Consider the following 25,420-nt stretch of genomic DNA (forward strand, 5'->3'; position numbering starts at 1 on the left):
CATCATACAGTAATTTTGGAGAAATTTGCCACTATTTTAAATTGCAGTTTATGAGATGCAATATTTGCTATATTAAAAAAAATCCAGCTAATGAACCTCTCCTTGTATAAGCTAGTATATAAATAAGGAAATTGCAATAGCAATAGTAGAGGTGTTTTAATGTCATATGAAGTTGTGGAGGAATTCCTCTGTGTTCCATAACTACCTCTTGAAAATCTTAAGAATGGTAATCTGATTATGTTACCATTGTCAAAATGATATTTCTCATTCTAAGTATAGTTTTGCGATTTCCTAATAATGAAGGAAGTAGGTGTATTGCTAACTAAGCTAACAATTCAAGTATTCACAAGTACCCATGGTTCACTGACCATTAACAATCAGTAAGACATCAAATGATGATTTAGAATTCCCTCCTTCCTACTCAATGTCCCCAGAGTGAAATACAAAAGCATATTTTGAATGTAGCTTAAATTATAATCATTTGCTAAAAATGAAAATTTTATTTGGGCAACATCCCAAAAAGCTGTCATTTTTTACTTTTTGCCTCATTTAAAAAAAGTTTGGTACAAGGATATTAGGCAAATACAGTATGATGACAGAAGAACACTATTTCTCTAAAAGACTCATAACTACACTGTATGTATGTATACGAAAGCAACACTGAGAATAAACTCAATAAAATGCAAAAATTGGAGATTTTTGGGTTGTGTGTGTTGATTTTTTTTTTTTAATTGGCTTCCTATTTATGCACATAATTAAATTAAGGCCTCTAATTTACTTTGGCATTATTTTTGCTATCTTGATCTGATTTGGAAAATTTAGTAAACAAAAAAAATCAAGAAAAGTATTCTTTTTTTAAGAGTGTACCCCAGTACAGATGCAAAATTCCACACAGGATCCAGAAAAGCTCTGTGTATGTGTATAAACATGTGTGTGCTTATACATATATGTACATACAAGCTGTTGCTTGATTGCTGAAATGACAAAGTTTAATAAAGGTCCCAAGATTGTGCCGGTGATGATCCAAATTCATTAATATGGCTTTGAAATCTACACACAAAAACCTGCTGCTTATGACCCACAGAAAACATTTGTTTTGCCATAATTCAATTAAAAATTCGGGAAAGTTTAGCTGGCTATTTAGTGCCAGTCTAATGTGCTGCTTGCCAAAGTCAGACTAGCATACAGATGTTCAGAGAAGAGTCAGAATTAAAGGAAAAACCCTAAAGACCAACCTGGGGGAAGTGAGTCTCCTAAGAAGTCAGTAATACCCCAGCTGGTGAATTTCCTTAAGTTGTTCAGGCATCATTTCACAGTTTGAAGCAGACCTGAGCTCAGTACTCAGGCCCAGGAATCTCACAGGCTTTATGAGCCTTACATTTTGCAGCAGGAAGCAGAGCAAGTGCTGTCACCTCCTCAGCCCAGCTTCATCACCAGTCTCACCTGAGCAGCAGGTTAGATATTGTGATTTTCACACCCAGGCTGATGAGGCACCCTACAACCACAAACAGCAGACCAGGCTTTTTAGGGAACTCAAGACACCAGACACCAAATCTGTTGGTTTAAGGATGAGAAAAGTGTTGAACTGAGCAACGACCTTGCAAGAGGAAAGTAATTTTACACCTATACAGAAGCAAAAATCCAAGCACACAGGACAGGAAATTTTTACCTTTAAAACTACTGAGAAAATCAGGCAAAGGCTTTGTGAACTGTGTCTACATTTTTCCCCAGTCCCATCCTAAGCCAGGAAAAGTTTTGCAAGTGGCACTCATGCAAAGGCAGATAATCTTTCTGCCCAGATTTCACAGGGTGTTTTTGTAGACCTATCCCTTACTCTGTTGTATGAATAGCAAAGAATGAAATATTAGGTAAAACTTCCACCAACTAAGAGCAAAAACCAGGCAGATGAGCAAGTCCTGCTTCATTAAATAAACTGGGAATCACCCACAGCAATGCCATATAAGTCCTGCCTGACTTCTGAAGCTGTAGAGGATATCTGGGACTGGTTATCATCCAAGAAGAAAAACACCTGGGAATTCCCAAGCTAAGAAGTTACAGATGAACATTTTTTGAACATTAAAGTAACACATGAAAAATGAGTCTGCTTGTACTACAGATGGACAGAAATTGCACCAGAATAAATCAACCTCTATGCACTTTCCTTACACAAAAACACTTACCCATTTGACAAGTAAAGAAAATAGTCTCAAGAGGCTGAATATTTTTAAGATTAAATTACCAGGCTATGTTTTTTAAAATAGTAGCATCTTGTTCTTCCTAGCTCAGCTGAGCATCAATCCAGGTGCTGCTTTGCAAGGCAGTATCCAAAGACATTCCTCAGCCTGCCATGTTGACTATCAACAACAACAAATCGAGCAGCACTTCCATGATTTGCTTTTCCCTGTCCTATATTCATCCTTCTAAACATCACTTAGTAGGTAAAGCAAGCTGTGCAGGTAAACAGACAAGAAAAAAATATGCTATTGTATGTGTGATGCTTTCACAACTCCTCCTCATTAGCTTCATTCATTTTACAGCATTTTCCAGAGATAGGACAAGCCAGTTAATCTGCTGAATTTTTTAATTTGTTAATTTATCAAATTTGTTAAGCAGTCAGTATCTGTTCTGAAAAAAAAATGGAGAAAGCAGAACCAGAACTCAGTTTTATTTCTTTTTGTTAAGGACAATCTCTCTCATAACTGAAAGGCAGAAAAAAGTGTTTCATCCAAAATAATCAGATATAAATAATTATATCAGGAAGGAAATTATCAGCAATAGAATCTCCCAGAATAAAACAAACCCTCTACTTCTTACAAAGACATGGGAAGTTCATTCTTAAGAACAGAGCAAGAAGCCATCTTTAATGCATCAGTTTTAACTGATACTTTAGAACAGCTCTCTGCAACATATTTTATTCAGGAAAAATAAGGTAGCTATATGAAAACAACAGCCAGTCAGTTCAAAATCATTAAGCAGAATGTTTTTACCACCTACCATTCACATCAATTTTGATTTTGCACAATGACTCATATCACTCACAGATTCCACTTCAGAAAATTAGGAACAACACCATTTCACTTGTCTCCTTCCAACATGAGAACTGTCATGGTTCTATTTTTTGCCAATACAGACTGATACACCAGTGAAAAAAATGACTAACCCTAAATGTGCATTAATTGATGGCCACTCTTTTAACAGGAACCAATTAAAGCTACAGCATAGGAATAAACTATTTTCATTCAAGATTCTTGTATTAGAGCACTATCAGTTATATGATGCAACTGTAGTACTTCTATAGCGTACGCTATTCCCAGGCAGGTTTCTCCCAGCAGTCCTTTTTGCTTTATCCAGTGAAATTGTGCCCCGTCTTGCCACTATAATTGCAACAAAGTCTCTAAAGTACTTAGAATTCTTCTTTTCTTTTAGGGTCGACTTAACATTTTTCATCTCCCTTTAATGAAAGTAAGGGAATTGTAACAAAGTGTGAGGAACCTGATTTAAAAAATCATACTTTTTCTTCCTTTCAAGGAAAAATCCACATAATCTGAACATCCACCACTGGATGAACTACAAATGCATGTTCTGGTGAATAAAAAATTAAAGCATCCAACCTCATATTAACTGCTCTTAGCCACCTACCTCTGGCTAAATAACCTAGAAAATGGAGTATCTAAATTTTGTATTTGTAACACTTCACTCAGCTGTTTGTCGTACCTCTAATGATAGTTTGAATGGACACTAGAGGTTTTTCAGTCTTGCACTGAATGCACTAGACTGTGCTTAGGAGATTTAACTCAACTGCAGACAACTTAGTGGTAGTTATCTGCAGCAGCCATGTGCCCCAAGTAGTACCTATCCTGAGCTATCAATTAAAACTTGCTCACTCTGAAGTCTGAGATCCATGGCTTCAGGATTCCCCAAAGCCAGCACAAGACTTCTAGGATGTTACATAAGGAGGGAGGTATGTATGCTCTGGGATATGAAGCAGAAATGTAAGCATTACTGAAGAACTAACCCAGGAAGTGCTCCTGGAGCCATGTGCAAAGCAGATATTCCTGTTTGTTCCCTGCTGCTATCAGTGCTACACCAGGCTCACATGACTTGGCTAACCTAGATAAGCAGCAGCCTGGAAAAACCACCTAAACCATGCCACATGGACCTACCTCCTTCAATACCACTGCCATGAAAACCCTTGCAGAAAACCCCATGTGTACCCCAACTGCTAGAGATTAAACGTACTCTGACTTGAAGTAAAGCATGTCTAAGTAATTACTTGACAATTTCAGAGATCCTTTAATATGTAAAAGAAGTAACCAAACCCAAGAATCCTCCTTCATAGCTCCAAGCCCCAAAACCACACCTAGTGGAAGCTGCTGTCTGTAGTCCCATCAGTAATTTTGTCCTGAGCTGCAGCTCTCAAACTGCACCCATGAACAAACCCCACTACTTCACAAATGAACAGACTCAAGCGTAAGGTGGTGCTGAAAACTTGCCAAATGGGGTCTGTCATATTTCCCGTGACTCAATGCACTGTCACAGATTTTATGGTCACCCTAAAGATAGGGTTGTTTCTTTACTAATGAAGAAACAACCCTATATTAAAGACTGTTTTTAAATTTTTATTTTAAAAGATCCAAAATTTAACAAAAGAAACAAAAAAGTACTTCTGAAAAAAAACACCATTAAAACAACTTTTTTCAAGCTTATAAGAGATTATAATTCAGTAAGAATACACTAAAATTGGGACAGAATCATAGAACATCTTGAGTTGGAAGGAATCTATACAGATCATCATTCTAACTCCCTGCTCCTTGCAGGGGCATAACTGTACATAACTTTACATAACTGTAAAAGATTTCAGTTTCCTTTTAAATAATCTTAGCATTTTAATTATGACAATAAACATGAACAATCAGTGTTAAGAATCTGTGCAGAACAAGCAGACATGAAAGTTATTGCACAATATATCTGCTGAATCTCCTATGACCCAAGGCTCCAGGTTTCAGTTTTTGGCACTGGATTCCAACAAGTCTTTTGCTTCATTTATTTTTGTTGCTAAGTAAGGTGATCCACCTGAGAAGAGAAAGGGGAAAGGAATACTGTTTACACATTAGTATTAAGTACCAAACTACCTCACTTGCAGCATCTCTTTATTACACATTTTTATTAGCTCTTTCCTACACAGATCCTTTTGATAAAAATGACATTGATAAGAAGTAAACTAATGGATAAAGAAACATGAGAAATGTAATCAAAACTGAAATCACTGTAGAATAACACAGAACAACTTGTCTTAGAGAGAAGACTGAAATCACTTTACATCCTCTGATTTAGATCTGCAGTGGGATGCTACTGCAGATGTACGCAAGGTCAGCTGTCCTAAACATTCATCCAACCTAACAGCACTTACTTCCACTCATACTAAAAACTGAGAGGTAAAATTTTAAAATAACTTTGACAAATAATTATTGTGCAAGCATCTCCTGGTGTGAGATGCCCAGAGTTACTAGCCAGGAACCATTACATTAAAGCTATTTAAACATGGTACACCTTCTAACTCCTAGTGCTGAACACGGCCATTGCCCTACGCTCCATCTAACCATCTGATTACAGTTCAGCAGGCTTTTTGTGTCTAGGCTTTTTTCAGTCTCCCCTTAAGTGCCAGCCATCTGCCCACAGTCACCAAAAACAACACTGCAAGGTCTATATCAGTAACTTACCACTTACTATAATACACCTATATTTTAATGTGAAAATGTGATTCCAGCAGTACTGTGCACTGCATAGCCTTTTCCAAGGCATTTGTTCAACCTTATTTTTTCATTCACCATTTCCTTCATTCTATTAATCAGAAAAAACAATGATAGAAGAAACATGCAGAGCTAGTTGTAGACACATGCAAATAAAAAGGTGAGGCTTGCTTAAAGACTTCTTTAGGTCATTGCTGCAGGAATCCAAATCAGTGTAATTTCATAATGTAGTATAACAACCGGGAAAACAAAAAAATTTAGTTCTTTTCCATGGCTTGGTTTTGTTGAGTGTTTTAGTTCTAATAAGGAAGCCACACTGGAGGAAAGTGAGGGAGGGCAAGGGATGAGTGATGAATTGACTATTGAAAAAAAAGAATTTTTTTTTTCCTTAAATCAAGTAGCTTTGTAGCAAGGAATAGGATCACTACATTGACTACTGCTTCTTTCACAGAGTAGATAAGAGGATCAAACAAACAGTAAAGACTAAAACCTGCAATAAACAATGTATTCCAAGTAATTTTTAAATGTGCATTGATTTTCTACATGTCTAGAATACAGCATCTTAAAGTAAATTCAAATCTGTTGGAAGTGTTTTCACTACATTTACATCCTTAAGTGCCATATTAATTTTGTAGCCCTCCAATGAGAGGAAATTCAATCTCATGATTGCCTAAGTGTTTGTTTATAATTAAGGCAAGTCCAAAAGGTTTCTCTCTTTTTTTTTTTTCTGTGAGGAATGTTCTTTCATAAAATTTGTAATTGATAACTTAGCATACAATGTATCAATACAAAAACACTTTAAAACTGAACTGCAAAGATTAACAAGCAACCATTTCAGTAGTACTCTGTGGGGATGTTTTTATGCAGATTTCTATAAATTTCTTATTTATTTCTAATATTTCTCTCTCCAACAGTTTGGATCTCAGAATACATGTAACTTAAAATCTTCAATTACTGCTCTTTCTTCTATCATCTATCACCAGGTGGTAAAATATTATTTCAAAATTACATTAGACCATTGAATATTATTTTTAAATGAACATCTGTGCTACCCACAGCCCGAATTGATCTATACACAAGCAAACAAGCATGTCTGTGATGCCACATGTTCAAGATTACTCCAGGCCCTCACTGTGCAGCTGAAGATATTAAGGTTTTTTTCTACAGCCATGCCAGAAGAGCTTCAGGGGCATCAAGAAGTACAAATCCCTACAACTGGTGCTCCCACTGAGAAAACGCTCGGTGTCTCACTAGCACGCTCACTACATCCATCCAAACCTACACTGTGCCCAGCTGCAGGGACATTAAACTCTCAGAGTGCAGCATTAAAATCTTTGTTAGGGTCATTAGGATCTTCCTAACAGGAAGCATCTCTTCACATACACTCAATATCCACATAGAGATTCACAACTCTCTTTGGCTCACGTGTCCACATACTGCTACAACAAATGTAGAAGTTCATTATTAATAAAACTTGACCTATTAGAGACACTGGTGGTTAAGAGACTTTTGACCACTGTAATATATTCAAAATGATAAAGAGAATTTCATTTCTAGGTCTGTGCAACTTATACATTACAAAAAGAGTAAAAATAAAAGTTTGAAATCAAACAAGCAGGACAGCTTTTAAACTAAACTGAGGGATGAAGAGAGAAAAAGCATCAACTAACCACTTCCAATGGCCAGTGGACACATTGTTTCATTTTCTTAAAATGGGGTGCTGGTAGGGAGCCTATAATTCTGTCAAAAAGATATAAAAACCCTCTGATTTCCCCTTTTGACTTCTGAAATACAGTGCAACTCTTCACCATCTGTTATTTTAAAGCAGAGACAGCAATGAACATATGGGCTTTCTTTCTCAACCAGCTGTAGTGTAGTTAAAGTTATAATAATAGCCTTTCTCTAAGATAAATTTACATTAAAAACCCGGCCAGTAAAGCAACAGTGCCCAGCTTTACATTCTTTCCAAGTGAATTCCATAAAGTCTGAAATTCATCAATGATGTACGTAGTAACTGCAAAACATTTCCCCACAGAAAATTACTTTCATCCATGCAACTGGTCCATCACAGTTCAAAACAGGAATTTTAATTTAATGTAAAATTTTTATAGCTTATTTTTCCCTATTTTTCAAGAAGTTTTTGCCAAGTGTGGAAAACTGGTCCCTGAGCTCCTAGTCTTAACTGAAGCAGCACAAGTACAGAAAACAACTTTAAATAAAAATGAGTAAAACTGGTTCATAAACCTCAGTTTATCTGAGAGGACACACAGAAGCTCAAGTCAATAAACAACAAACATTTGCACTTGATGTGGTTATTTACACAGTCAGAAAACTTGAAAGGATTTCATTTAAGCCTCTTCCTTTCCAGCCCTAGTTAAGAAAAGTAATAATTATTTACCTTTATCAGGATGATTCAAAATCATGATTTTCCTATGCGCTGTTCTGATTTTGTCCTTGCCAGCAGATGGACTGCAAAATCAAATTGAAGAGCTTACAAGAAATGCCAGAGCACTCAGGCTAAAAATTAACAGTTTATACTGGCTTCAAAAATAATTGAAACTTGAGATTTTCACCATCTTGTGGACAAAACATAAAACTGCACCTCTGAGGAAGCAATAACAACAAAGGCATGTAAGGCAAAGAAAATGACATTTTTCAAACGCCTGTGTATGTGACATATACAAGTATATTTCAGGTTTTTGCAGAAAGTAATACATCCACTCATTTAAAATAAAAAAATTGAGGGGGGGAACAGGACAGCCCCAGCAGTTCTAGGGTACACCTGGTTGGTTATTCTAGCATTAAATGCAGAAAACACAATTTTTCCTCCAAGAAAATAAATATCTTTATGACCAGTGACAAAACAACAAATATTTATTATTACCAGATTTTGTTCTACTGTAAATATTTTTATAGCAGCTATAAATATTTTTTCTTTCTGCTGGGGCCTGAAAATAATGCCTGCATGTGTTATTTTTGCAAAGCTGTTCAACATGTTACATTTAGAGACAAGTTGATTTACAGGTGCTACCTTCGTAACATTGTTTACTTCAATGACATACATAAAATATGTATTTGGCCTAAATTAAACACAAAATATGCATCTTACCAGACAAATAACCACTTATGGATGCAGTATGCCAACACAGTAAAACTCTTGTATGCAAAAGGACAGTTTGAATGGTTCAGTTTTTTATAATTTGTTAGTATGCAGAAATGAATCAGTGTTTTCCACTTCAGGTGACTTCTTAATCAGTGATGATTCAATTAATTAATCTTTTTGTAGATACAGCTTGAATGCAAGGTATTAGCCCAACTAAATTCCCGAGGTAAACAACTTCTCTAATTATTATTCTGTCACAGTGAAATTAGGGTATGTTGCAAAAATAGTTCACAGAACTGCATAAGAAAAGAATACTCCAATTGAACAGAAAGTGACATAGAACGTAAGAAACAAACAGAGGGTGAAGGGTCTTGGATTATATAGATACAAAACCAAACTGATTCATCACATAACCATAAATAACAATCATCTGTATTTTGATTTGTAAAGCTGTTTTTAATACTAAAAAGGAAAGCTGTTATACCACATTTAGAACCTCAGATGGTTCTAAACCATAACTGGGTAAAAGTGGCAATTGCATATTACAGAAGATCATGCAGGTCTGCTCGAAGAAGCAATTGTGAAATGAGGGGTTTACTTCAAATTTCCTTAGTTTATGAGATATTGTTTATCCCACAATGGGCTCTAAAGATTCTTTATCCCTAGGAGAAAAATACATAATGTCAAAATCATATTTTCCTTGACTCTCATTGTGACTCACACCAACATCATGCTGCTTTCTAACATCACCCATTATTGGCCAAGAAGTCTATCAATGTGGTGGGAACAGCTGATGTGCTGGAGGGTAGGACTGACATTCAAAGGCACCTCCAGAGGCTGCAGGAAGGGGCTGACAGGAACCCTTCACAAAATTCCACAAGGACGAGTGTAGAGCCTGGTACTTGGGATGAAGTCTCCTTTGCCATGCTAGAGGCTGAAAAATGCCTGAGTGGTGAGTGGCTCTGCTGAAAGGGACCCAAGGCACAGGGTCAATTCTCCACTGCAGAATGTTACCATGCCTTCAATCCAAACAAAAGTCACATTTTTTTCTGAGCATGTTATTGTTTGCTTTTTTGTTTAAGCAAAGTACTAGAATAATTTATAAGGCATTAGAAGTCTTTTACAAAGAAAGTTATGGGTTCGGCAAGATTATTCCACATTCTTGCAACATGCATCTGCTTCATTCAATACTTGCTGAAATAAAAACATATTGATGCAACACACCTACCTTACACCTAAAATAAGACTTGCTTCTCGCCTACTCATTTTCTGTTCAAATCCTCCCTTATAGTATGATGAAAGACTCTAAGAAGAAGAAAGGGGAAAAAAAGCAATAATTAGTTCATGTAAAAGTGCCAGGAACTAAACTGTAGTTATATCACCTCATTCAGAGCATTACATTAATCTATAATTTATTTGGAAGGCATGGAATGACTGGAAACCAGATAATATGAACGGACCTCTCCTGAGTGATAACACATATAAAAAACAACTTAAAAAACCTGCCTGTGTTTTCACAATCTTCTACTGGTAATAAGAGATATTAATAGCTACAACCATTGAAATCCTGCCTCCAGGAAAAAAGTCCAGAATCAAAGTACATACTAGCATACAATGGTACAGTGCATATGTTGGGGAGGGCATGGGAGGGAAAGTAGGATAATTGTTGAGAAAAGCACTGGTACCATCACAATGACAAATGCCAGAAGTGACAATATTTTGGCATCCATGGATGTTAGGGACAATCACTCCAGATACTTGTACGAAGCAAGTTGGTAAAAAACCCCAACTGATATAAGAACAGATTTGATGTGAAGGAATGTTACTTCAAAAAAAGTGTACAGTGAGGTCTTTGAAGGAATCCTGAGAAAGAAACAAGGGAAAAAAAAAGAAAAAAAAGAAAAAAGAAAAAAGAACAGAAAGAAACAAGGAAAAAAAAGGAAGGCTTAGAATAAAGCTATAACCTCTGTTTTAGGAAACCACTGAGCTAGAGAACACTGGAAAATAGTGAAGTATATGGGGAAATCCTCAGCCTTTACATTCTTCCTTCAAAACCAATGATGACAACTACTAGAAACAGGATCTGGGGTTAATTTTTTTAAACTCACTGTTGCGTGAAACTTTATCCACTGTTTTAATAAGGGAAGAAAAAACAGTGGGAAAAGGACATGAAAAAGGAGATAGAGATGAGAGCAAATCGTTACAGCTACTGTCAAAGAGAATGGGTTGAAAGCATATTTGTCAACCATAAATCTATTTTAAATTATGAAAAAACCTGCGGAACCATCATTGATGGTTAGCAGTGATCACAATGTGAATGTTTCTGTAAGTCCCAGAGGTAGCAGATGTAGCTGCAAGCCTTGGCGAACTGGCACACAGAAATCACTCAACAAGACTAAAGTCTTTTCCTCAATGCAAAACCTATCAACTGGGAGAAAATAAGCTTCTTTTGTTGCTATCAAAGGGGAGTCTGGCCTGAGAGCTGAGATATTTTTAAGTATTCCCTTTACCCCCAAGTAAAATGTGCCTGGCCCTTGAAAAAAACACTCTTCTCACTAAATAAAGCCATTCATATTCAGTGAGAATTTTGCCTTATGTCTACAGAAGCTCTCTTATATAATTTCAAAACCATTATATAGCATTTAAAGGACTCTGTCTATGATATCAGATATCTATAATATAAGAAAAGCCTTTAAGCTTAGGAGAGATATTCACCCAAAAGCATGGTTCAGAAATACGCCACCTATTGCTGCCACAAAGTCACATGCAACTACAGAAGAGATTTTTTTCAGCATGTTGTTATCATCCAAAATGAATTTTATCTTCCTTCTTCCCACCCCAAATCATGAACAAAGTAACCACTACTGTAATACTACAGGTATCAAAGCTGAGGGAACTGTGGGCATACCATGCCAACAATGAGAATCTGTGGAGAAGCCACTTCTGTAACTATAGGGTAACATAAACCAGGTCTGCAACAGTGCACATGGACATGACAGGTTAGAGGGTGTAACACTAAGGGAACACACAGTGCTTCACTGGTTCTCTGAAGGGAAATGATGTCAATAATTTAATGGCCAACAGGAAACATCATTGAAGAGTAGAACTGCACAGAAATTTGCAATAATGCTAACAATTACAACAAGCAAAAGAGAAAAACATACTTTAATGCTCTCTGAATTTTTTTCCAGAAACATTTGCTCCCAAAGCAGTCTAGGTGCAGATGGTTTCCTAAATTCTTCTCTGCCCTTCAACTCTTGACATACAACTCTAATGCAGGAGAACACTAGCTTGCTATTAATGTAGAGAAGAGCAACATTTGAATTTAACCCAGCTTGTCTCTGTTCCTGGTAGATTTCATCTAAAACACAATTTAAAACAAGAGACTAGGGAGGGATGGCTGCAAGCTGACATTCAGAAATATTTTTTCATGTTTTTAAAGCCTACTTCTTTGACACTGTTCTAACCTTAGGAAGCCTCGGTTCACCTCCAAAAGAAATGAAAAAAGAAATTCTGTACCCTGTGTCCTTTCACACACAAACAGTTTGTTGAATTGGTCTCCATGAAAAAATATTTTTTTCTCATAAGTAAAGGATGTAGAAACAATAATCAATTCTTAAATTAAGATCTCCATCCTAAGCAGAATTTAAAGCAAAATGAAATTACACATAAAAGCATTTTTCCTGTTGGTTAAAACAGAAAAAAAGAGGAAAAAACACTAAGACTTCATTTTAGGCAACACGTAGGCAAATTTCTAGTTCCCTAATGAAAGCACTTTTGTAGGCTACTCAAACTAAAACATTTTTTCCTAGTTGTAAATTCTAAGTAATGGCTGGAAAGATATTTTTCTGTTATGAGAACTCCTTGATGAGCAGGCAGCTCTAGACACTTGATTATTTATTAGCTCCAGCAATTGCAAAGAAAATTTTGTACTGGAAAAATCAGTGAAATGAGCTCTTCATTCCTTTGTACTTTTTGGGGGAAGGGAGGAGGTATCATTTAATTTACTTAATTTCCTTGCATATTATTACTGCTTAGCAATTTATGTAAGTCCTCCTTTCTGAACAAATGCTATTAATAGGTTTGGGGCATAGGGAGGGACAGAAAATGGCTGCACTTGCTTTGCAAACATCTATTCAGTCTTGCAAATCTTCACAAAAGCAACCAGATAAGAAAATTCAATGCACAGGGACCATGACATCTCCAAGATACTCTTTCTTTCGTAGCACAGGAAAAGCATAATCACTGTTTCCATGCCAGTTAAGAGAGTGAAAACACCAAAACTGAGACCATACATTACATTACATGGAGTAGTGAATTTTTCTGAAAACTGTATGCTCCTGTTCCAGGACCAATAGAGTCCTCTACCAAAAAGAGAACAAACACCAGAGGGAAAAAACCAAACACAAAAAACAAACTACAACTACAAACTATAAGAAGCTGTGATATAATACACAATTCTGCTAATATCAACTTAACTTCCTTAACTTCAGTTAGAAAAGAAATCTTATTAAATGGACTGCATTGTTCTCTAGAAACTTTATTTTCAATCAAGGACAAGAGAGATAGTTGCTACCCTTACCTCTCAATTCACAACTCCATGAGTCTGAGCAGAATCAGATCTAATAAAAGAAATACAGTGAGAAAACCTAATGATGTTCTACAGAAGACATAATTTTCTTATAAAACGTGGAGTTTCATGATTGTGGGATTTGAGCATCTTGATAGTTCATTTTGCCTAGAATTTCTGTGTCTGTCTTTCAATCCTCAATATCATTGATTCCACAAAGAAAGCTAATGAATGCTATTGAAATACTTGCTTCTTTATCTCACACTTTAAGGGAATATTAATAGTATAACTAATGGCATTAACCCTGAGGAAGAAAAGCCAAATGACTACTTAGAGCTATGCACCTTCTACTGGCAACACTCTTCTCACTCCACACAGAAACAAAACAGTGTCACTGACACCACTGACAAAACTACAGTCACACTAAACAACCACTTCTGTGGGAGCACACATTTATGACTTGCCACAGAGTGGTAATGACAATGTTTCCTCTAGTGTCTTTCTCCACTAAAAGAAAGATGGTAGAAAACGTCAAGACTAAATTACAGAAGCATTTACAAATACGTATTCTTAAATACGAAGTGACTGTCTTAAATGAGATGTAGAAATTCAGAATAAAGCTTTTACTTGCTTCTGCTTACTATTTCTGACTAAAAGATGAGTGCAGTTGTTGACTGTACATACTTAATTATGTAAGTAAATAGGAAGTGTAAAATCCTCAAGATACAGCAAGCAGCATTTTAAATGATCACTTTGTAATTTCTCAGCTTAACCTTTCCCAAATCATTTATTAAAGTGAGCAGACAGAAAGAATAAACTGCATCTCTATTACATTGTGTGATTGGGAGGCACCAACAAAAATTGTGATTTCCACTGCAAACAGAGTGGGGGATACTTTGTAAATGCGGGAGGAAGAGTGGCGGCTTACAGAGGGAGGCAGCTAGCTTTTCAACAGTCAACTCCTCAGACTCTCAAGGAAAAGAAGGGCATGAGAGACAAGGTTTCATTCTAGAAAGCTAGAATAAGCACTTAAAATTATAGGGACCAAGTTAGGTGCCTTCACCACAGAAACCCAGCAAAATAACACTGAGCCCACACACTGAAGGTCATGAGATTTTGTTTTTCAGTAAGCACAGGTAGAAGTATCAACTTCTTGGTAACCTTTGTCAGTACAGTGTAAAGGGCAATAGGCTGTCAAGAAGCGTGATGAAACTGCTAATTCACAAATTATCACACTCAGCAGGTTCATATTAAACAAAGTCATGTGAAACTACTAAAATAAGCAGTTTCGAGAATAAGCACTTATATAGGACCTTTGCATTCAATCTTTTTGCTATTGTTTCAAAGAAAATAATCCATTGTTAAGGAGAGAAGAAAAAAAAATTAAAATATAAGCTAAAAAAGTAGTAGCTGTAGAGTAGTAAAAGTCAAATAATCTTGGCCAAGAATTACACAAGGATCTTCAATTTGGACCATGGTTGTAGAAGAAAAATATTATCACTATCCTCTCACAAATATAAAGCCAGAAAATACACACAGTAAATGGCAAACAGGAAGAGATTTTTTTACTGTCTCCAGTAGATCTCATCTTACACTGAAAACTTGTACTTTCGAGTTCAGAAATAGAACAGCAGAAGAGATACCCTACTGGAAATCAACACACAATTCTGGGCAGAAAGGCAGGATGTGAAAGAAGACAGAGGATGCTCCAGGAACTAGGAACCCTTAGAATGCAGAAGCTCCTGGTTTGCTCTTTATGGTTTTTCATGAATCCTGCAGGACTCAAAGTCACTGAGGTAAAAATGAGATAGGTCTGTAATGAGCTTGGCTCAGTCAGTATTGAGGGGTGCAGTTTCCTAGGAACAGACACCTCTCCATGCAGTAGCATGTCACATTTCAATGTGTTAAAAAGTGTCACTGCATGCTTTCTTATGTGAGTGTATCTGAATTTAGATTCTCCAGCCTGTGTCTACAAATGGATAGAAAAAGAATGGCTGGAGTAAAACAGCTAGGAAGGGAGGGAGGGTGAAGACTGAAGCACTCCATACTCTGAAGCCACATGTACTGCCAGCTACATCTAGCAAGTCTGCAAGTCAGCCTGTATCTGTATCATGTGAAAGCAATTTAATTCACAGTACCTAAAGTCCCCTCTGTTGTTTTGGCAGGCAATATGGGAATATCTCAAAAATTTTTTTGGAATAGAAAAAAAAAAATTGACATTGGTCTCACAACAGCAATGCAATAAGAGCAACAGAGAGCAAAAAAAGTTTTCCAGGAGCACTGTTTCTGGCTGAAACACATGGCAAGAGAAAACAAACGTGGACCAGCCTCAAGAGGACAGTTGAATCTCCTCCCCAGGAAGCTTGCCTTGATCAAGCTTGCACCTTCAGCACACAGGAACACCAAGTACAGATGGCAAATGAACTTGGACCGCAGTGTCTGTCTAGACAGGCTCTGTGCTGCAACTGGCCTAACATTAGTAGATACAATGCTAATATCATGTTTTTTAAAAACCTACTTGAGTATATTCTTCAGGAAATAATAATCTGCAACAACTACTCCTTGAATGTGCTCACCCATCAGCATCATGAAGGGAATAGTACACAGGGGTAATTGGGTAAGTGTACACAGACTATGAACTCTGAAGGAACATACTGCTACAAGCAGACATCTAGCTCATTGGGAATTACTTCATTCAAACAGGAATGGAACACATGTATTTATTTACCAGAGAAAAACAGCCACTGAAGCAGTAAGTAAATGCTCTCAAATATTCCCTGCATATGCATCCCACACAACACTCTACTTCTTGATTTTTTACCTCATTATTGTATTTTTTAACCAGTAGGAAAAATCAAAGAACAAAAACCTGGTTGTAAGTTCAAATTAGCTGAGGAAGAAGAAAAAGACAAATCATATGCTAACTAGCACACAAGCTCTCCCATCTCCTTGGCAACCCACCCTAGAAGTTCATCAATTTGTCTTCCTGATTTTTAACACTGTATCTAAAAGACTAAATTCTTTCACTTTTAGCTGCTGGAAATGAAACCGCGTGTCATCACTTTGCAATATTTAGGAATTAGTGACTTTCTCACTGTGTACGTGAACAATTTATCTTTACACTTACTAGTAAAGGGTTTCAAAACAATGAACATCAGTATAAAAAACTGCAACTGTTTATCAAACTCATAAACATCTTTCAATACAGCTTCATCCATAGGGATTTAAAATATAGAAGACAACATGCCAGAACTTACACAGCAGGGAGCAGCCCTACCCTAGGAAAAAAATTATCTACCTGTCACTTTACTGTATTTAACTTAAAATGTCTCCTTTCTGAATACTTGAAATACAAAATCATAAATTTAGCATAAAGTAGTATATAAACTTACAGAAGTTGAAATCCTCCTTGCAGCTTCTGTAATTGCCTGCTCCAACGGTTTCCAAACATGGAAAGCGTAACGACCTAAAAAAGATGGAGGTTAAATGAAATATTCACTAACATGCAAAAAAACACCCCACAAAGAAGCTCCAATTTATGTTCATCAGTTTACAGTGGAAATAATTTTATTTTTAAAAAACCCCGAACTATGAGGAGAGAGAAAAGAATTTTAGTACACTGCATCTAAAAACCTAGCCATGGACTGCAAAGACCCATTGTGTTCACTCACTATTTAACTCACTAAATAAATAGATTTAAATACATTTCAATATGATAAATGAAGATAACTGCCTTGTGAACTTTAAAAAAAAGGGCAGTTTGAAACACTGGCTTTGGGTATACATTATTTATTAAATACTCTTCAAAGGTTATGTCTTCAAAAAAAGAAATCCATGTACTAAACGTTTCTTGCTGTGATGCTGTATGCTTAATTACACACCTTGTAAATACTGCATTTTTAATTTCATTAGAAAAAGACGATCTTTGGGATTCAGAGCCATTCAACTCCCCACTAGCACTGAGTGTCTATAGCCAGGAGGGACTATAGAGGAATTCCTCTAAGGCTGTGTTCCCAGAAGAATAAAGCAGCTTTATCAACACCAGAATCAAGATTTATGCCACATTACTGGAGTATTTTTCATGTAAATCCTCTCTCCCCAGTTATTGTTTTAACTATTCTTTAGCAATGTAACTTAATCTTACACACAATAGAAAAACTATTTACAAAAAGTGGCTCTGCTTAATTCACATAGCATCTTGCATTTATTCTTACAACACATATCCTGTCTGTAAGTTTTAGTGATCTAAGCTTGTGCCTATGGTAACACAGAAGTCAAAACCACATTAGACTCTACTGAAATGCTGTGATGTACCACTACCTCACTCTCTTCTTAATGCTCTCTGTTAACCATTATTTAATGTTAAACTCATGCCTCGTCTTCAAACTAGAAGAATATTTTTCAGAATAACAAACAGTCCAGATGCAAAGAGTTCAGGTAATAAAAAATGTAGTATGGAAACAGTTAGTATGATAAATCACTAGTCACTAAAACCTTTTATTTTTCTCTACTTCAATTTGTTGAGCATCACCTTCACATCACAGCATCTTGTTGCACTCTTCTGTACTAAAGGGCCTCTACACTGCAAAATGTTATTAAGTAAATAAACTTTTCACCTTTCATTTTGCATACAAAAAGCAGTGGAGCATTTTAGCTGCTGCCCATGAAATTACATTGTCCAGCTTTCTCCACCGTTTTCAGAAAGTATTTTGGAATTTATTAATTTGAAGGTGGACACAATTCTTATGACTTCTATAGGTGGACACAATTTTCCATAGTACTCTCAAGCAACCTTTCCACTTTCCACTATTTATATTCACAAAAACTTCATTAACCCTTCCGCAAACTGCAGCTCACAAAGTGAGAGTTCTGCTGGTAATTTACCTTACCTGCAAATGCAACAGTTGCAACGCCAAGTCCGAGTGCTATCATAGTCCTGGCCTAAAGCAGAAAAACAGGAATCAGAATAACATGTGAATTCTAATTTGATATATACATACTTTATACTTTAACAAAGAGCACTTCTGATGTCTGATGTAGACATTTCATTTATAAGCTACGAAAGCAATGAAAGTAAGTTCTGTATTTCGCAGGCTGTTAAATTTTATAGTTCAGTCCCATTAACACCCACCACTGTATCATGTTTAACTTGAACTACCCACTAGCAAATCAGTGAACACACACTGACATCAGCTCATAGTATGCACTGATAAAAACACAAGACACATAACTATACAGGATTATTGGAAAGTACTTGTGCAGTCTAGTTCTACATAACAAAGTATCAGTTTACTACAAAAACATGAAGAACTAACTCATAACTCTCATATCAGGTGTATGCATTCTACTACACAGTGCTTGAAAAAGTCAGGCACTTCAAGAAGGGTAAGAAGTATTCCTGTGTTGATCAAGAAGCTGAAGAAAGATATGAAGTAAACCTTGAAGAAAGGACTGTCTTCTCACATGTTTGCAAAATTCAGGAAAGGTAACAAGCTCTCCACTTCTGAAAAGCCTCCATGCAATCTTTGAAACAAAGGAAACAGTCATCTGTGGTATTACCTGTCTTATCATAAAACAGTTCAATAATGCCTTGAATTTCCCCCCGGGAAACCTGAGAAATCAGATTAGGTTTATCTTGAATTCAAAACATAATGACAGTGAAAATGCTTTTATCACCAGACTGTCTCTTCTATATATGACTTACTTCCACAATTATCCCATAACTGGTTTATACCTTTTATACAAGCAATTCTGACAGGAGTTAAAGCTCCAACTTCAAAGTGAATGCCCTAGTAACTGGATCTGGAACCCAGGAGCCTTTACCACTAAGATTTCTGGGGCTAAAATACTTTGTTTTCAATTGTACCCAACCTCATTTCCAGACTGTGGGAGCAAGGGAAGAGTTCAGAAAAACTGTTTTCAAAGCCTTCCTAGAGCTGGCTTTGTAGGACCTAGATCATGGGCTGGCAACTTGCCCAGAAAAAGGCAGCTGTACTAGATGCCCTCATGCCCAGTGGCTCCTACAGTTTTGGCTCTGAAGGCAAGTGGCTGTGACTGCTGCCTGTAGCACTGAGCTCAGGACAGAAGTCCCAGCCTCCTCTGAGGTCACAGGTAGATGCAGCTGTATTCCTCTGGATCTGGCATCTGGATGCTGCAGATTTTAACTAAACACCTACCTCCCACCTACCTGAGGGGGGGAATTCTTGCCTTAGATATTTGCCTGTATATTACATTTTAGTAATTTAACTCTTCCATTTCAGTGTAGTCTTCAGTCTCAATATGAGCATTCATTTCTGAATGTAAAAATAATGTAGTAGCTTTAAGTCTGTTGTTCCTTTCAGTTCCACAAGCTTCCTCTCATCTTTTCCCCATGAAAATGTTTAAGCATGTTATCTTAAACAGTAAATTCTGTAAAATTGTGAAGCATACAGTTCATCTTCTCACTAAACTAAAACTCTTTTCACTTCTCACAAATTAGTTTTTCCAGGCTCTCAATATTCAAACATTCAAAAAAAAAAAATTCCTCCACTTAGACACAAACCACAAACAGCCACCTTTCTGAAAATATCCTAACCCTATAGGAATTCTATATTATTCTGTCTTGTGGTTTGTGACCATGGATTAATATTCAAGAGTTTCCTTGACTTACTCAGACTGACAGCAAGAATCTTTTACTAAGTGGTTACAGGCAATTAAGAGCTCAATAATGTGTGAAACAGATCATGCTGGCAAAAAAAAAAAAAAAATGTATTAGCCTTTGATTGTCCAAATTAAGTTATACTTGCTTTGTCACCAAAAAGGTGATTTAAGTCAGCAGTTTACAAGACATGCAGGTTCCAACAAAGCATTAGCAGCAGACACCTCATCACAGGCAAGACCAAGCACAGAGACCAGACTAATAACACCAGAATTCTGTCAGGTCAGTGCAGAAGTAGCTGAAGTGTTTTTGCACAGTAATCTGCGAGAACAGTGCAAGACCCCTGAGGGCTTTTGACAGAGTCGGCTGTGTCCACTGGAATGTATGAGTTCAACCTCAGTGGAAAACACCAGCAGTCAGTGGAAAGCTACTGCTGCCCAGAGTACAGCAGGTAAAAACAAACCACGGCAGCAGCCCCTGAATAGGAGCAGGATGCAAGATCAAGGGGAAAATAAAGACAAGACAGAAAACTTGGTAAAACTGGTACAAAGCTCAAGCCAGAGAGGAACGAAAGACTGTCCACACATTTACGTGAGGTACAGGCAACAGAAAATCTGAAAAAAACTGGTTTATGGTAGCTCAGCTTATTTGCATTATGAGCACATCCGAGAAGAGTCACTTGCCACATATTAGCAAAGAAGTGATAACTTGACACACCAAAGCATCTTGAATGTTATGGTGTGAATGTATCCTAACTATACACATGTGATAAAGACAGAATTTGGATCAGTGTGAGACTGCAAGTTGGGCCTTTTTCTTGACAGGACTATCATAAAAGCAGTGGCAATTCCAAGTATTAACCAGTAAATTCTTCATGTCCAACTTGACTCGGTTTCCTTTTCCACACTCTCTCAACTCAGTTGAATATTTAGAAGAATAAGTCAAGGTTAGCCTGGTGCTTTGAAATGTAAAGTCCAAAGCTTTAATTAAATGCACTCCTTTCACGTCAATATTAAATGAAAGCAACTCACTCTCTCTGTGGAAGGCAGCAGCTCATTTACAGCATGCTAATACAGCTACCACCACGACCATTTTTGTCTCCTATTGCTTGAAATTGCATTGCATAAGGGATAAATAAATAAATACATACACACTGACTTTCAATTATGACAGAATCGATCTTCCCCCCCGCCTCCAAAAATGCTGTTAAGAAACTTCCAAGATGTGGATTTTAAATGAAATCATTATGTTACAATCCAAGAGGGAAAAATAAAGAAATAAAATATTAAAAACTAACATCTGTCCCTTTCTTTATTTAATGAATCAGCTCCCAAAGGTTAGTCATCAACCCCATGCTATTCTGCTGATCTCAGTATTTTAATTTTACTATGTAATTCAGTCTTCAGTAGCAAACCCTGCTAAAGGAAACTAATGAAAAAGTTATGCTAAATATGTAAAACCTGATTTTTCTTAATCCTTTTCAGAAATTAGTATAAGAAAACACAAGCATTAGAAAGGCAACTTCCAAGACCTGATTTACCTAAGCACTTGGCAAACAAAAGACCATAAAGCATATTAATTAAAAAAGAGTATGTTAGAAAACCGAGAATTCCTGCCTATTCCTTTAATATTTAATTCTCCAGTAGCCTTAATTTTTTAGCAGAAGAAACAGGGGAGGATGAGATATTATTTTTGCAAATCCCCAATCCATGGTGCCCTTTTAACTTACACATACTCAAAAAATAAAATTACATATGGAGTTCTTAGCAGTAAAGTTTCTTCTTCTTCTGTGAAGCAGAAAAAAGTTAAATTTATAAACAAAAGGAAAATTTCAAATGCATCATTTTAAAGCTTCAGAACAACACTCCTACATCTGTCAATGGGCTGCAAATGCTAATGCTTTCCAAATGTTAAAACCCATCTGCCTGCATATGATTTGGATTTTATACTGGTTCTTCTACTACAACTACTGGAACAGTACTCAGAACCCTTCTCAGTCAAATGAAAAATATTTTGCTCTCCTCACTACTAAGTTTCACACACACAGCAGGAGTCCTACAGTCTTTTGCCTCAGAAATCTACAGTGAGCAGAACAGAATAAAAAGCACAGAGAAAATAATAATTTGTTTTCATGGGTTGAATGGCATTTTGCAATTAATTCATGCTTAATCGTGGACCAGCAAAATAGGAAGTAGGTACCTACATTCAAACACACTCAAGTATAAATTGCTTAACTAAAAACGTTTAAGGTTTGGTTTGGTGGCTGTAGGGTTTTTTTAGTTCTGTACGCTGCTAAGAAATAGGATACAAAAGTATATTAAATAAGTGTACAAAAATATTTCTAAAAATAGATATTCCCTTAAATAAAAATTCTTGACTGGAAATATAATTGATTGTTTGGCATGGAAGACAGAACAGGGCTTCTATTCCTCAGAAGAGTAGCTAGAGTTTATTGGAATACTGCTCTAGAGCAAACCACCTCACTAACACTATATGGAGGCAGAACCATTGTGAAGTGGGATTATATTATAAACTCTATGCAACCGATTTGATTTCATCATCTAGTGTTTCCCCTCTAGTCTTAACCTTCCTATGAAATTTAATTTGTTTTCCTACAGTGAATTGAAAGTAATTTCAGCTAGATGCTGTTCTCCATACGGACACAATTCTCACGTCATTTTGTGTCCTTTAATTTATAGCAACCTTTTTGGTTTGTATATAAAGCTACAACTACAGTTCTGGATGGTTTTTCACGGGAAATTGAACCAGAGCAAGATTCACTAATAGAACAATTACCATAAGGTATTTAAATCAATCTTCTTGAGTATGCACTAATTAACAAAGGCTCCTGTGGGTGATCTTTGAGAACAGACTCCTCACGCTTCCACTGCTGCTCTTCCATTGCTCCAAATGCTTTTGTAAAACAACTGTGAGAGTAAATGTGACCATGATCAGGTGACTTTCAGCTAATACCCTGGACTAAGGAATAAATTCCAATAGAAAACTGCAGACATCCAGATTTCAGTCCTCTTCAGGCCCACCTCAGTCTCCAGACCTCAGTAAGAATGTGACAATACTCACAACAACAAAGTAAGCCATGATAACTCCAAATGCAAATTTTATCCCAGATGGGTAAGAAGACCCAAAGACTCAACAAAATTCTAGGAATTCCCTGCCATCATTCTGCGGGCAGAATGGCCATGACAAAAATGAGTTTCAGAGCCAGCTTCTTAAGACTACACACTTGCTGTTAAATACACAGGAAGACTCTTCTGTAGAAAAAAAAAAAAGTTCTAGACTGTAGTAACAATGAATAAATAACTTAGAGAACTGTGATTTTTAAACTGTATTTTTAAAAAGTAGAAATATTGTAGAGACAACTTCACACACACAATTAGGTTAGGCAAGTAAGACTTTTAAGCCATTTAAAAAACATGAAAACTTCACCATCTGGGGCTTTAAAGCCGTGTGTTTTTCCCAATTCTCTTTTCCAATGGGAACTTGCTGTTCCCTGAACTAGTTGAAGTGACAGGAATGAAGAAGAGGGATAAAAATCCCAGCATCCTTTCCTCTAGAGCACGATACAGCACAGGAAACTTTGGAGACGCTGCCTCCACCCAGCCTTTCCCACAGCACAAAGTACCAGATGAGAATTACTTTTCTGCAACAGAGCTCTACAAAACCTTCAACACTCAAGCCTGTCTGTGGTAATAACACTTGCACAGTGGGTGAAAACACATCAGGTATCACCTTTTCAAGGCAGGGAACAAAATTTTTGGCCTCGTTTGTGAGTGCTGGGACTGAAGCGTTCCCATATACCCTGCTGTGGAATCCCAGCAGATAAGGGACTAATGTGTATGTTCCAAACACACACTGGCTGTGGAGCCAACCACGGGTTCTCCATGGTGACAGACAAGAACTGCTGGGAAGAACCAAGGATCACTGGCATTAACACACCATAGGAAAGAACAAGATGTGGCTGGAGAAGGGGCCTCGCAGAGGCAGGGCAGTGCTTTTCCCTGCTCGAGCTCCTGGAAGTAAACACAGTACAGTGCAAGGATGAGGCCAAGCACTGGGCACGGACTGTAAGTGGAAGGGGGGGAGGATCAAGACCACCAAAGACACCCCAAGCCTTCCAGCCTGTTTCCAGAATTGCACAGAAAGAGAGAAACCTGTCTTCTTGGCAGGGAAAAAATATCCATAGAAAAGTATCCCCAGGCCCCTCCAGAGAATTTAATCAGCTGTACTGAGGCTGGAACCAGGACTGGTGATGCCCTTCACTCTCTCACTTTCCCTCTCTTTCTATTCTTCTTTAATTCACATCTTCTTTTCTCTCTTGCCTTCCACCCTACCCCTGTATCCAAAACCCGCTGCCGTGTGCTTGCACAGTAGGCCAGAGCCAACATTTCCACACCGACCGTGTAACGCACTAATAAAACTTTCCGACTGAGGACCCTCTGCCTCCCGCCGTTCCCTGGGACCACGAGCACCCACGAACCCCGGCTGTGCCCTCCCCTCAGGGGTGGGACACCACGGCCGCTGCCCACGCTGCAGCTGCACCCGCGGCACCGGCCAAGGACCCGCTGCCCCCAGCCCGCTGCCCGGCCCGAGGGGAGCGCAGAACGCCTGTCCCCGCAGCCCCGGCCCCCGCCCCGCTCACACGTCACCCTTCACACGTGTGAACGCCCGGGGTGCGGACGGAGCAGTAGCGGCCTCACGGCCCCAGGGGTGGGGGTCCCGCCATGCGCTCACCAGCCCCCGGTCCAGCTCGGCTTGGCCCTTGCCGGCGCCCGTAGGGGCCCGGGCATACTCGGCGTAGCGTAAACCCTCGGCGGAGGCCGCAGCGCCCTCCATGATGGCGCGAGGAGGAGCGAAGAGTACGGGTCGGCCGGAGGGACAAACAACGCGGCAGAACGGAGAGGGAAGCGCCTTCTCCCGCGCGGCCGAGGCAGGTGCCGCAACCCGGGAGAAGCGGGAAACGGAGCGAGAAGGGATAATCAGCGCATTGACAAATGGGATCAGGAGCGGGAAAAACATTCAAGGAAATTATTTCAAGGAAATTATTCTTGCCCATCTTCAGAATACAGGATTTTAGAAAGAGGGGGCGGGGGGGATATATGTAAAGGAAAGTATAAAGCGTAATTAATCTGGGAAATAAACCCGCTAAAACGCGTTTTAAAATTTCCATGCTTGCTTGCACCTCAGTTGATGTCTGTGTATGTTTCACTGTGTTCATATTCCCTGCAAATGCTGCTACTTTGGATCTTAGCTCACCCTTCTGGAAGTGCTCCTCATCTGATGCCTCCCTGTGCAGAAGTTGCCCAGTGCCTTTCGTCCCACATCACAGTCAGTAAAATGCT

At 37.9% G+C, this 25,420-nt stretch overlaps 1 protein-coding gene across 1 annotated transcript; it reads right to left on the reverse strand.

Moving 5' to 3' along the window:
* Nucleotides 1–2,648: 2,648 nt before the first annotated feature.
* DNAJC15 (DnaJ heat shock protein family (Hsp40) member C15) lies at nt 2,649–24,964 on the reverse strand. The gene is made up of 6 exons (XM_009102973.4): nt 24,813–24,964; nt 18,313–18,364; nt 16,816–16,889; nt 10,082–10,158; nt 8,149–8,219; nt 2,649–5,073 (listed from the first exon to the last, which is right to left on the reverse strand). The coding sequence occupies exons 1-6, from the start codon at nt 24,912–24,914 to the stop codon at nt 5,003–5,005; spliced, it is 447 nt and encodes a 148-aa protein (XP_009101221.1). The 5' UTR covers nt 24,915–24,964; the 3' UTR covers nt 2,649–5,002.
* Between the last annotated feature and the right edge of the window lie 456 nt (nt 24,965–25,420).

Source organism: Serinus canaria, chromosome 1, assembly GCF_022539315.1.
Source record: "Serinus canaria isolate serCan28SL12 chromosome 1, serCan2020, whole genome shotgun sequence".
Lineage (NCBI taxonomy): Eukaryota > Metazoa > Chordata > Aves > Passeriformes > Fringillidae > Serinus > Serinus canaria.